A 13,696-nucleotide genomic window follows, 5' to 3' on the forward strand; every position below is an offset into this window, starting at 1 on the left:
CGCCCAGCGATATTCAGCCACGTGCTGCGCCGCGTTTCCAAATTTGTTCTACGGGAGTTTACGGGGTCGCCAACCGGCCCATCGGGTGGAGAAAAAGAAAGAAAGAAAGAAAGAAAGAAAAAAAGGAGAAGAACCGGGAACGTGATGCGAAAAAGGAGGAAAGGAGGGAGACGGAAAGAGAGCGATTCGTACCATTTGGCTTGGCTTCGACGTCGGTTAACGCAGCGGGGTTACCGCGGACGCCTCGACGGACACATTGAGGGCGCCCGCTCGACTTGATAATCGCTTGCCATTCATACACTTTTCATTGGATTGCGATTGAGCATTAAGAAACCCGGGAGAACCCCGGGTCTACGCCGCGTATTGCGTCGCGCGCCCGGGTGACGTATTAGCATTAGGAGGCATCATCTCGAGTGTAAACACTGCATGGGCACCGCGGATTTAGTCACAGTCGAGAACCACGGGACGTCCCCGATATTATCGTCCCTTTTCACGTTTTTTTACCTTCGGCAGCGTCCCTCCGCTGTGCACGAGACCAGTCCACGATACCTCGTAAGCACGTCGGGAATCCATTAACCTCTTCGGGAACGGCTTCTTTTTAATTTGCAACGGTTCCGAAATCTAATTTAATACTGGGACGATTGAGATGTTAAATAGAATAGGAGAATAAAATGTATAATTCTCATTATTTCTTTATTCTACATGGTAAATATTACATTCTTATTGGGAAAAGAAGATGCGTTGACATTTATAAAAATTATTTCGATTTATTTTATTGTGAAAAATATTGAGATTGATATGCGTTTAAAGAAGGGATAAGATTAATACTTCTGACTTAGCAATCAAGTTATTAAGTAATACTTTTTTACTTAACCCTTTACAGATTTTAAATATTTGAATCTATTTTAATTTTATATATATATATATATATATATATATATATATATATCAATATAAAACAAGTAAAATTCTAATTTGCGAAATATAAAATAAATACACACATAAAAAAAGAACCTATAAGTGAGTTATATCTCGCGCATTAGCTTTTCATGAGCAATCTGCGCGTTAATTCGCCCGACGGAACTTGTTTTATGTACATACATCCCTACTGGCGAGATCGACCCAGAAAGACATATCCGACGAAAGAAATATCCGAGGGAGGATCTCTCGCGGAGCGCTGCTGCGACACAAGAAAGTTTCGTCTCCGAAGGGGGGGGGGGGCGAGGAGAAGAAAGCGGTCGTTTTGTCGTTGGCCTTAACCGCGAGGATTCACGGTTAAAGCCCACGAACGGCGGACGTCGTCCATGATCCCCTTTATCCAATCCGTGAGGATCCGCGGGGCGTTAAATCCCTCACGGGAAAAGCGCCGTAACTGAGCTCTCGCGTTCGCGCGCGCGCACTAAGTCGGTCAGCTCGGTCCAGCCGAGCGAGAGGATCACAATACCGGCGTCGACCGCGGACGGGATCACAACCATCCCCCCCCCCCCCTCTCGCCCCCGGCTCGTGCGTTCTCCTCGCTGAGAATTAGTTGCGCGAGAAATCCATGCTAATGTCCGGCTAATCGACCGTAATCAGCCGTGAGAGCCGACGGCTGTCGCACCGAGAGTCGACGTTCCGCGTGTCCGTGGAAGAGCGTGAGGAACGAGGCGAGAGGGAGATCCTTTTCCTCGAGTCGCGATTCGCTCGATCAGGCGGATTCGTATTGAGAGCGATCGCGTGTGTTTTCCACGGAAAAAAATAGCCTATCTCTCTGCGCGAACTGACAGCTCGAGATGTAAGTAGATTTTCGTAGTTTCTTCCGAGGCGCGTCGTCACGAGCCCCCGTTGTCCGATGTACTCTTGTAGAATTAAGATTTTAAGTAGTTTTAACTGCTGGTTTATCGACTGATTTGAGTCGCGTGTGCAATCTGTCTGTGATGACGCTGGATCTTTAACCTGAACACGGTTAAGAAATTTAAAAAAACTACTAAGGAGATTATTACAAGATATCGTTTAACGCATATGCGAATGAATATAATTTGCGATAAAAATATTCTGCAATTGTGATAAAAATATAGCATTATAAGTATAAAATTAGAAAAATTATATAATCAATAGCTAGAAAATTTTGAAGAATGTGAAGATGCGATTAGGAAATTTATTAATATTGATTATAATCGCATACAAATAATGACGTGCTTTTCACTGTGGCATTTCTGTAATTTAGGGTTGAGCGAGAAGCTGAAGAAAAATCGAGCGAGGCCAATCACGAAGAAATCTATGATCCTTATCTGCATCGTGTCACTTACAGACCAGTATCGTACGTTTATTTTCTTTAAACAGAACTTTGTTTAAGCCTAATGTTTATTAACGTTAAACTCACTAATTTACCAATCATCATTTCTCTTAATTCTTTCGCCCTATTTATAAACATCTATGTAGATTTTATTTTGATTATCGCGGTTTCTTTCTTTCCGCAGAGACTTTGGATCTTTCGCGAATTTAGTAAAAAGTGCGGCTGGAACGGGTCTTTTCGCCATGCCGAACGCATTCGCCTGCGTCGGACTCTTCATCGGGATTATCAGTACGGCGTTCATGGGATTGCTGATAACCGGGTCCCTTCAGTTGCTCGTTAGAATCCATCATCTGATGTGCAGTCGTCTGAGGAAACCCGTCTTGGTGTATGACGAGGTGGTAGTCGCCACTTTAACGACGGACACCCGAAAACCGTGGCTCTCCCCGCGCACTGCAACGTTCGTAATTCCAACAATCGCGTTATTTCACGCCAAATTTCGTTATAAGACGACGAAACGCGTAATGTATAATGTCAACATTAAGCGTAACGGAAGTAATTGTGCTATGAAAAATACAATATATTTTGCTACGAAAAATACAATATGCGCTAAGTTAAAGTTATTAAAGACGACTTTCGTGTTTTTATTTATTTTTGCAGAATTATCGTTGACATCACGATGTTAGTGTGCTACATTGGAATCGGTTCGGTTTACGTCGTGTTCATTGCCGGCATCGTTCAAGAATGCGTGGATAGTGAAAAAGTCATCGGTCAAGGCTACTACGCTCTCATGCTATTTCCTGTTTTCTTTGTAATGAACATGGCGAAGAATCTGGCGGACATCGCGCCGATTTCTATTGCCGGAAACATTCTGCTTCTCGCAGCTGGATTTATCGGGATCGTGTACGCTTTGAAAGATGGAATCGGCGACACGTGGGCCACGATCGGGCCTAATGTAAATCTGTATCCGAAGTTTATCGGCGTGGTTTTTTTTAGCATGTGCTCACCGGGACTAGTAAGTCTCTTATTTTTATAATAAATGAAGCTAGTTTCAATATTCTCTAATTAATTAATTTTAATACCAGCTAATTAGAATCAATTTATACAGTTCTGTTTTTGATCATAATCCGTATTCGATAATAATTTCAAATTATGATGTGTGCATCGTTTAGATATTAGCAATAGAACATAGTATGAAAAAACCTTGGAATTATGCTAAACCATGTGGAATACTAAATTGGGGCATGGCATTTTTGATCTTAATACATATTTTGGTCGGATCTATTGGTTATTTGAAGTGGGGACCCGATGCGCTTGGCAACTTTATCCGTAATCATGAAACACTTGACGGGTATAATATAATTTCATTACTTAGAAAAATTATGCTGACAGATATGTAAAATTTATATCATATTTTTATTATAATTTATATCCATTTATAAATTATCAATGAAATAAATTTTACCAGAGCAGAATTTCCATATTTAAAAAAAGTTAATATATTTAAATTATCATGAAGTATAGAAGAAATATATTAAGAGATAATCCATAGCGATAATAATCGCTTGTCTATTAAGAAATACAATTGCAGATTTAAGTTCGTTACTTTTGAAATATTTTGTACTAATTGGTCTCGTTGGCTTGTTTTATTGACTATTTATTTATTTAGACCGACACTAGCGGCACTAGTGATGCAAGCACTGGCAATATACTTCACGTATGGATTACAATGTTACATGCCCATTACAATCCTAAAATACAGATATGCTAAACCAGGCATCGAAACCGGTACTTGGAAAGGGACCCTGTTTCTTTGGGATCTGATAATTCGTCTTGGCATCACCCTCGTTACATGTAAACGAATTTTTCTTTAAATTTCTTTCGCGCGTTGCTTACTTCGTCCGTCGTATCTTCAAGGTAAACTTAATCGAGCTCGATGGACCGCGGTGGATTGAATTCTCCTTTCTCCTTTATCCCGAGCGAAACAACCAACTTCGTGGAAATCGATCAAACCATCCGGTTACGGTCCGCTTTGGACCCAGATATTACTAAAGTTCAGGAATCCACTTTCGCGGAATTTGATGTAGATGCTCAATTTTGTCGAGGTCTCGTTTGGTCGGTTCGCTCAGGCACCACAACGTCGCGTTACTTGTTTCAATTTGCTCTAATTACGCTAATCGATATGCGCACCGCTATTACTGGGCGAACGGAAATTCTCCGAGATAAAACGAGATTCTTGTATTTTTTAGGCATTCTGGCAGCGGCGATTCCGAAACTCGATCTATTTACCGGTTTGGTCGGCGCTATATGCATATCCACATTGGCCACATTAATCCCGACTATTTTGTACATTCTTGTACACCATGAAGATTTCGGAAAGTTCAAGTGGAGACTGATTTTGGGTCTCTCGATGTTCTCCATTGCTTTTATCGCGGCAATATGCGCCGTAACGACCAATCTCATCTTACTTGTGGAATTTTTTAAATATGAGTACGAATCTTTATCATATAAATAATAATATTGTATATTATAATATATATTAATAACCTTATTAATATATATTGTAATGTTATAATATTGTAATATAAATATTAATTATTAATATTTATAAAACTTTATAATTAATTTTTTTATCCAAAATTTAAAAATATTAACGTGCTTAGATATAAATATATTATAATAATTTTATATTTATAATAGTTTTATTTTTAAACTTTTTCTTAATAAAATGAATATTTATTTGAAAATGAGAAATCTAAGCCATAAGATTTAATAATATTAAAAGCTTTCACAGACAATGTTTTCAAGTTCTGAAATCTTGATTATGAATACGGTCGGAATATATTCGTATTTACTTGAATACAAAGAGCGACAAACGAGATGACAAACTTTTTATTCTTTTCAGGGATTGAAGCCGAAGCGACGGTGTTATCTTAATCTAGTCTCTGTTCGTAGTCCGCAGCCCGATGAAAATACCGTCGGCGCGCCTCGTAGCGTTTTCCATTTTTGTCTTCGGGCGCGGCTCTAAAGCCGCCACCGTTTACGCGCGATTCAGCCTAATCACGGCAGCTGCGGCGACGGCGGCGACGACGGCGGCGAGGCGGCTGGAAAAACCGCGAAAAAGGCGTGAAGCTCATGAGGGACAAAAAGCGAGGAGAGCCGGAAAAAAGGAGAGAGAAAAGAGGGAATACGGCGAGAGAAGCGCGCGCGACGTATAATCGCGTCAGATCACCGAGGCGTCAATGGCTGCTGCCGGGCTTATCACGCACACACACACGTGGAATATACGATAATAGAGAGAGAGAGAGAGAGAGAGAGAAAGAGAGGGAGGAAGGCAAAAGCAAAGACACGTGGAAACTGGCAGACACGTATTGACACGGCGAATGTACGGCCGTGTGGGTGCACGCGAAGGCCAGGGGGACGACGTTGCGCAAACGGCGAGGAAGAGAGAAAGAGAAAAAGAGAAACAGAGAGGTGAGAGAGAGAGAGAGAGAGAGAGAGAGAGAGAGAGAGAGAGAGAGAGAGAGAGAGAGAGAGAGAGAGAGAGAGAGAGAGAGAGAGAGAGAGAGACAGAGAAAACGAGGACAAGAACACTCTCTCTATCCAGGGGAAAAGGAACCAAAGCAGAGGCAACGACGGTGGCGGCGGCGGCGGCGACGGCACGAAGAGAGAGCCTCAGCGGGACACGGAAGGGTGCTTTCATCACATAGAGGACACAACCCCTTTTAGTGGCTACCGCCGTTTCCCCGCCGTTACCCTCCCCCACATCCTAACCTACCGTGTCTCCCGTCGCTCTTCGGGGACCGTCCTCTCTTTCTCTCTCAGATTCGCCCTTACAGACTCCCTATGCCTGGCCGCTCATCCGTTTGCCAGTTCAAGGTGGCTGCGTTCATTACCGGAGGATACACCGGATGTGGTGTGGGACTCCACCGAACCCGTCGGCTTCTCTTGCCGTGCTCGTCGGCCAGCCCCCGAGAGAAAACGTTCCGTTTAATAATTATATCGATGAGTCGCCAAGGACGTCGCGCCGTAACGCTTAGGGGTATCGTGGGGAATCGCGAAAGCGCCGATTACATCGAGAAAATTAGAGAAAAATTATTTTAAAACTTATGCGACATATCTAAAAATTGTACATATGTTGATTATTTTATACGATAAATTATGTACGTAATATTATAATAATATGCAAAATATATAGATTTTTGACTGTTTTGTACATAACATAAATTGAAAATGCTTGTAAAATTTTTAATGCAAATTATATTAAAATTGCAAACATAAGATATTAATATATTTATATAAAAAGGTAATAATTATTAACAGATAGTACAGATAATAAGTAGGTACATTTAATCATAGATATTAATTCCATTTAGTATTAAGAGCAGCCTCAAAAATTTATTATCAATATGACAATTTTGTTTGATATTTTTGCTAAAAGAAAGGGTCGATCACAAGATCACATCAAAGAAAGATATATTCGATTATTTAAGAATATTCTGCATACATGTTTGTATGAAACTGTTACACCTGTTGAAACGTGCAAAAGCAATCGCGAAAGCACGTGGAAGTACCAAGGCGAAATTGAACGGACACGTGCGTGTCCCTTTCACAAGTAAGTAACGACCAACCAACTGAGGGATTGTTACTGAGATTATTCTTTCTAATTAGAACGAAAAAAGTCCCCATGTGGAATTGCAGAGATTAACCGGTCGCACGAGCACACGTGCACTTAAACAGCCGCTAATTGCTAAACCGAGAGGCGGGATTGCCGTTGAGCGCCTCACTCCGTGTTTCTTCGTTTTGCCAGTGGGAAAGATATACTTTTTACAAAAGCAGACAATTATTAACTCTCTCATTATTAAAAACAAGTGTGGAGGCACATGTACTCCAATCTTAAAAAGCTGATATACTGAAACGTTCATTAGCTTATTGGAAAATCACATAAAAGATGACATTTTCTCATATGATTCTTTCCATAAAACGAAATCTCTTTCAAACGGATAGCAGATAGAACGACTAGATGTGAATTTACACAATAGGTAAAAATCTCGAAAGAATTTATTTTAAGAAACTTTACTTAATATGTATGAGATTTAAAAATTTTTTTCTTTATAAAAATTCCTTTTTTATATTTGTCATAATAAATAGTGTCTGTGAGATAGCTCATATTTGCAGTATTGCAATGTAAATGATCGAATACCCGCGTTATAGATACGTTTTCGAAGCTGTACGCGCGCCTTCGGGATCGTTCGCAGATTCCCGCGATGTCGACGTCGCGTCAAGTTCGCGGGACTCTACAGGAACATCACTAGCAGAAGGAAGCCGCGTAGGAAGCGAAACGGTCGAAGGGGATGGATGGTAAGACAGGATAAGCAGATATTAACAGAGTTTACGGTGGGAGCCGGGGCGCGGGGGGGGGGGGGGGGGGAGGGGGAGAGGGTTGAGTGGGAAGGGAAGAGAGAGACGGGACACTGCGTAGCAACCAGAAGGGGTTTGCTCGCGGCTTTCCTGCCGCTGATTTCCTTCACGCTCTCGCGTTGCGAGGCTAAGATGGAGGAACGAGCGCCTCAACCGCCATCGCCGCCGCCGCCGCCGCCACCGCCGTTTCTCGCCGTCGGAAACGGGGAACCGGGTTTCCCTTATCTCGAGTCTGCAAGACTGCCTCCGGTAATACCGTGCGCTGCTGGAAACCCTTACGAGCGAGAACCCCGTGAAATATCGCTAAACGGCTTGGTACCCCCTTTCCCACTCACCTCTTCCACTTCGATCTTCCATGAGCGACGATCATCCACTCCCGCCTTTTCAAACACTTCGTGTCGACGACCATCCCTCTGCACGTGCACCGGTCGTAACTCCTCCCGCGGCACGATATCCACTCTCACCGGCGAGATAACGCATATTGCACCACCAATGACAATGGATATCACGCGCCCTGTCAGCTGCCGATGCTAGTTTTCCCTCCGATCAATGACAGGCGAACGCTGTGCATCAATGTTTTCGCAAACATCGCAAACATGCGTGTGCATACAAAATTCTGTTTTTTTGATAAAAGAGATTTCATCCTCTTGTATATGTCGAAATCTAATTCACTTAAGAGTGATTAATTTCCATATGCATATTTTCCAATTCATTTTCTATTCATTTTGACCATCCATGTTTACATGATATTGAAAATGTTCTTTTAATTTTTAAAATTTTCTTAATTCATTTCTTAATGCTATACCAATTATCGATTATTTCTATATGATTTATGAATTTCAAAATCATCAGGAATTTAGATTTAGGCGCCGACATGAGCATCTTTGCGCGGGACACGAAGACGGGCAACAAGAAAACGCCGAGGAAACGAACGAGCGCGCTTCATTATACGCGACGCCGACACGCTTCGTTTGTTCCCGGAAGTTGTGCTTCGGGAGGGGTGACGCCGACACAGAAGCCGAAGAGAGAGGATGAAATGCGAGGAAGAGGCAGAACAGAAGGGAGAGTGAGGTGTAAATGGGAAACCGGGGTAGAGGGGACGGCTTGAATTAATACAATCACGCGGGGGTGGCTCACCACTCGCAGTCCGTGGCAAAGAGGGTGAGAAGCAACGAGAGATAACCACCCCTTTGCTTGTCATCGAAATTATACGCTGCCAACACTCGACCTCGTTTACCATGCCGACTTTCTCCCCTCCTCCTCCGTCGCGCGATCCGTCTTGTTCGTGCTTCGTCTTTTCCTCGTTAGATATATTCCAAATTTTCGGCAGCCAACGAATGTTTGTATGCCAAAATGTCCAATTGTGCTTCGGAATTAGAGATTCGTGATTTAAAAATTTGAAATTAGTGCATCGGTATCTAACAGACCGAGAAACATGATTAACAGAATTCCCATTATAATAGTAAATTCTTTATTTTTATAAATTAATATCTCATTAAATATTGCAAAAATTGCAAAATGGTAGAGGATTATTTTTCTTAACTCTTTATTTAATTAATTTATATTTTAGCCAATCTAATATTTTACTTGAAAAATTTACTTAATTGAAATTTCATTTTCAATCTTTTTTTTTTATCTATCTACGAGACAAATTTATAAAAATTGATATAAAAAACGTATCTTTCAAGTCTCTAACCATAGCTAAAGAATACTTTCTTACTCGAGGAGCCTATCAATTTTAAAAAATTCATGTTTCCTTCTTTAAATTTCCTTTTAATATCTATTGAAAGAATTAATATTTTGAAATGCCGGAGAAAATCGTGCAGTTCAACGTGTTATCATCGGAGCATCAAAAATAATTATGCTCACCTTGCGGAAATCAAGCGAATGTGAAAGAAACATTTTATTCCCCGTGGGAGAGCGCGCGGAATCGGGTTACGGGGGTTTTTAATAAAATCAGACGCCCGTCGAGGCGTGTCAAATGGAAATATGCACGTTCGGCCGAGAGATTTTGCGGGCGGGGTGAGGCCTGCTCCGTTTGTAAAACGGGGGTGCGACTCGATAACGATGGAATTCATCCATCCATCCATCCATCCATCCATCCATCCATCCATCCCGCCGCGCGGAGGTGGGCACGCTATGGCGCGGAGAGAGCGACGAGAAGAAATTTTTTTCTTCCTTCATTTCCTTCCGCTTCCCTGAGTCTGTATCGTAATCAAGAAGACACGGAGCGAATTAGCAATTCGGTCTCGCGCGAGATTTGCCGGGCGTGAACTGTCCGTGGAGAATTTTCCGCGAGAGCACCGGTGCAACTCTCCCATAGATATTCACTGAATATTCTTAAATGTTCTATTAAATAGCCAAAAATACGTATTGTGCCATTCAAATTTCCGCGGTATCTTTTATCGCTTGTGTCCATATAGAGACAATGAAAAAAAAAAGATAAAACGTTATAAAATATAAACACGGCAAAATAATTAGTGTATTAATAAGACAAAAGAGTAAAATTGAGTTGGATAGTTTCAAAAAAATATCTATTCTTATGTTCCTGGAACTATATATTTATAATAAACTTTGCTATAAAGCAAACGTACATTCCCTTTCAAAAAGGTTATGTATTTCTTTCATTTGCAGGAGTAAGTATTTATATTTTTCAGTTCGCGCCTTTACATCTTTAGAGACACCGAGCTCTCCCAAGAGAGCTCTAGTTCTGACTTTGTTTTGCGGAGACGCCGCCAATTTGAAAAGATAATTATGTTGGCCTGCCTCGTTTAACTCTATTGAGAGCTTTACGAGATTGGAGAGATTGGAAGTCTCGCCGTAACGGCTGTCTCGGATGGATAAGGGTTAAAAAGCTTTCTCACTTCGAAAGTATCACCCTGCCAGTTCCGCGACGGGGGGCGACAGGGAGGGCGATAGGGTTTCGCCGTGCGTCGAACTGTGTCACGGTGAAAACCAACGTGCGGAGTACATGGCGCGAAGTCGATAAACGTGACAAATGCGAGATACAACCCGGACGACCGACGGAGGTGCCGAAGGAGGTATCGAAGTTGCGCCGCGAACACTTATGGGACGCCGTTCGTTTTATGGGGCTTCTTATCGGCCCGCTGCCAGACCATAAACGCATTTTCGATGTGTATACAAGGCGGCACGTTTACGTGCTCATTCTCTTTTTCTTTTTTTTTTTTCCTTTTTTTCTCCGCAAAGTATCTTGAGAGAATGAATACGTGGACCGCATTGCGCACGTGCGTTCGTGCAAAGGCATGAGAAATGTATTTTACAAGATAAACATAAATTATAATAAAATGCTGGATCGATATATCTGACTAATAATTCATAAGATTGTTGGTTAGATGGTGAAACGCAGCAATTTTTAAATAGCGCTAGACAAAATAAATAAAGACAGAATACTTTTTATATTAAAACAAATTGTTGCAGATTAATTGTATGACAAAATTTTCATTTTTTGAGAGAGAATTTTTGTGAAAATAGATAAAAATATCGCATGATGTGTTTTATTATGTTTATTTTTTAGAATTATCTTGCCTTAGCTAGTACTTATATTAGTTTATATTAGTTAAATATAAAAGACAATAAACGAATATTTATAAAAACAAAAAATTATGATATTAAAAAATCATTAATTGCAATATATTTAAATATCTAATAAATATTTAAAAATATCCATTATATATTTTAAGAACTTTTACGTTTAGATATTTTTAAGAATTTTTAATAATCACAAGGAAAGGCGAAAGGTAAGAAGAAACACGTAGGACAGGAAGATCGAACAATCGGGAGAAAGGGGTTCTGAAGATTAGATATCCGGTGCCGAAAGCTCTTCGGTCTTGGACTTTTTCTCTTCCGTCTATATAGCTCGATCTCCGAGTTTCACGGAGCTCATCAGTCGCCACCACCGCCGTCGCACCCCTCAGATTTCTCCCCTTAGACATCGCGGCTCTCTTATCAGCGACCTGCAGGTTATCACTGGCGGTCGAAGGTTATGAATTAAAAGACGAAAAAAAAAAAAGACGGGAGAAGGGATAACAACCGCCATCGTCCCGCCGTCACCCCGGCTTCGAGAGTAAAGTGCGATCGCGACAGAGGGAGAGAGAGAGAGAGAGAGAATGAGAAAAGCAGAGACAGAGAGGGAGAAAGCCGTCTGTCGTCTTGTATATCTACCCTCGTACGGTGGAAATTTCGCTACGGGGGTGATTTTCTGCGGGGGATGGCCAGCCCCGTCCCCGCTTTAAACCTGATTGGATGCAGAGTTATCTCGCGCTGCGTTACTTCCGGATGATTGGTCGCTGCGGTCGTCATGACTACCTCACCACCGCCGCCGCTGCCGCCGCCGCCGCCACCTCCACCTCCATCGCCACCGCCACCGCCACCCACGCGAACCACCTCCGCGCGTAACTTCCTTCCCCGTACTCTTCCCCGTTCTCTGCACCCCCACCCATCCTTCGTCTCACTTCCTCTCAATTTCTTCTCGCGTTCACTCCACGTACGCCTGCACACCCGGATAACAGGTTGCGTGTGTGTGTGTGTGTGTGTGTGTGTGTGTGTGTGTGTGTGTGTGTGTGTGTGTGTGTGTGTGTGTGTGTGTGATGCGTGTGTGTAGCTGTAGATGCATAACACAATCCTCCTTTTCGCGTATCTCCGCGTTCTCGCGGAATCCAAAGCGATCGACGAAGATATCGGCGGTGTGAAGACCGCCGATATCTTCGTCGATCGCTTTGGAATACATGGCCGGAATTTGTGTGTGATTGTTTTTGAAAATTTTAATTTTCCATAAATACGTGTGAATAATCTTTGAATAATGAAATCCTTGTTTCCTCTGAACGTGACGAATTTTTTCTTTCTTAATGTTAAAAAATTAAAAGCTATATTATTTTAGACAAATGACGTAACTTCAATTGTATCGAAAATTTAAGAGAGCTTATTTAATAGTACCTACTATAAATTTTAAAGTAGTGACAGGTAAGTCACGTATTATACAAGATGATATAAATTAATCAAAAACGTAATACATATTATTTCTGTTAAAGAACATAATACTTTATTAATTCAATATAAGGTAAATTTATAAAAATTTAGATTTTTCACAACTTTTTCTTTCATAATCATGTAAATCGCGATAAATAAAATAGATTTTTAACATTTTCTCCCAGTGGGAGTGATTCAAAGACTCACGTCACTTCTTCCTACCAAACATCTCATGTAAATATAGCAAAGGAAATTTATCTCACGCTCTCGATCTCCATAGCTGATGACTGATAAAAAAAAAAGGATAGGATCGCGGTAGAGACGTTTCAAGTACGCTCTTTGTATCACGCTGTCTCTCGAAAAAAAAAAAAAAAAAGAGAAGGAAACGGGCTCTCGTCTCCGGATTCCTCGAAAAAAATACACACGCCGTCGATGCGAGATGTGCGCGCGAAAAGTGTAACGCAGCGCGGAAATCGCGCTCGGACCATTGAACATCAGCGTGGCTTGTAATTCGGCGCGCGGATTAATGGTGCGTACGCCTGCCGGATCGACATTCTCGTTCCTCGCAGCATCGTTCGACATGCTAATAACAGCGGCGTTCACGGCGCCCGTTTGCGAATCGCTACGGCCGAAGCGGCGCTAACGATCGCCGCGTCGAAAACAAAATTGACGACCGGTATGATCCGGGTGGTCTCGGCGCGAACGTGTCCACGCGGAGAATTCGACGTGCGGAATAACGAGACGCTCTTACTCGGACGATAAATCTCGTTCGCACGCGACGAAACCGACTGTCACGGTCGCAAATACGACGTCCGTTATTCGTCCGTTTTCTACATCCCTTATTCACTTGAACATATAATACGAGAAAAGCTAGCTTTGTTTCGCGTAATTAATTTTATTTTTATTATATAATTAAAAAAATAGTATTAACATATAATTAACGCAGGGGTTTTCTATTACCTTACTTAACACAATGTTACGTAATTATTGAGAACAAGTTTTTGTTAAGATATATAG

At 41.7% G+C, this 13,696-nt stretch overlaps 1 protein-coding gene across 1 annotated transcript; it reads left to right on the plus strand.

Moving 5' to 3' along the window:
- The first annotated feature begins 1,051 nt into the window (after positions 1-1,051).
- Positions 1,052-7,441, plus strand: LOC105424610 (proton-coupled amino acid transporter-like protein acs). Its single transcript, XM_011634915.3, has 8 exons — positions 1,052-1,774; positions 2,207-2,299; positions 2,460-2,732; positions 2,933-3,287; positions 3,445-3,623; positions 3,942-4,126; positions 4,522-4,762; positions 5,178-7,441. Coding segments are annotated over exons 1-8 (1,335 nt in total). The 5' UTR covers positions 1,052-1,772; the 3' UTR covers positions 5,185-7,441.
- Positions 7,442-13,696: the final 6,255 nt, after the last annotated feature.

The sequence above is a fragment of the Pogonomyrmex barbatus genome, unplaced genomic scaffold, assembly GCF_055798465.1.
Source record: "Pogonomyrmex barbatus isolate J1 unplaced genomic scaffold, ASM5579846v1 scaffold8, whole genome shotgun sequence".
Classification (NCBI taxonomy): domain Eukaryota; kingdom Metazoa; phylum Arthropoda; class Insecta; order Hymenoptera; family Formicidae; genus Pogonomyrmex; species Pogonomyrmex barbatus.

Coding starts and splice junctions, on each gene's coding strand:
- LOC105424610 (XM_011634915.3), top strand. Junction 2,733..2,932: donor CTCTCCCCGCGCACTGCAAC/GTTCGTAATTCC, acceptor TTATTTTTGCAG/AATTATCGTTGACATCACGA. Junction 3,624..3,941: donor AATCATGAAACACTTGACGG/GTATAATATAAT, acceptor TTATTTATTTAG/ACCGACACTAGCGGCACTAG.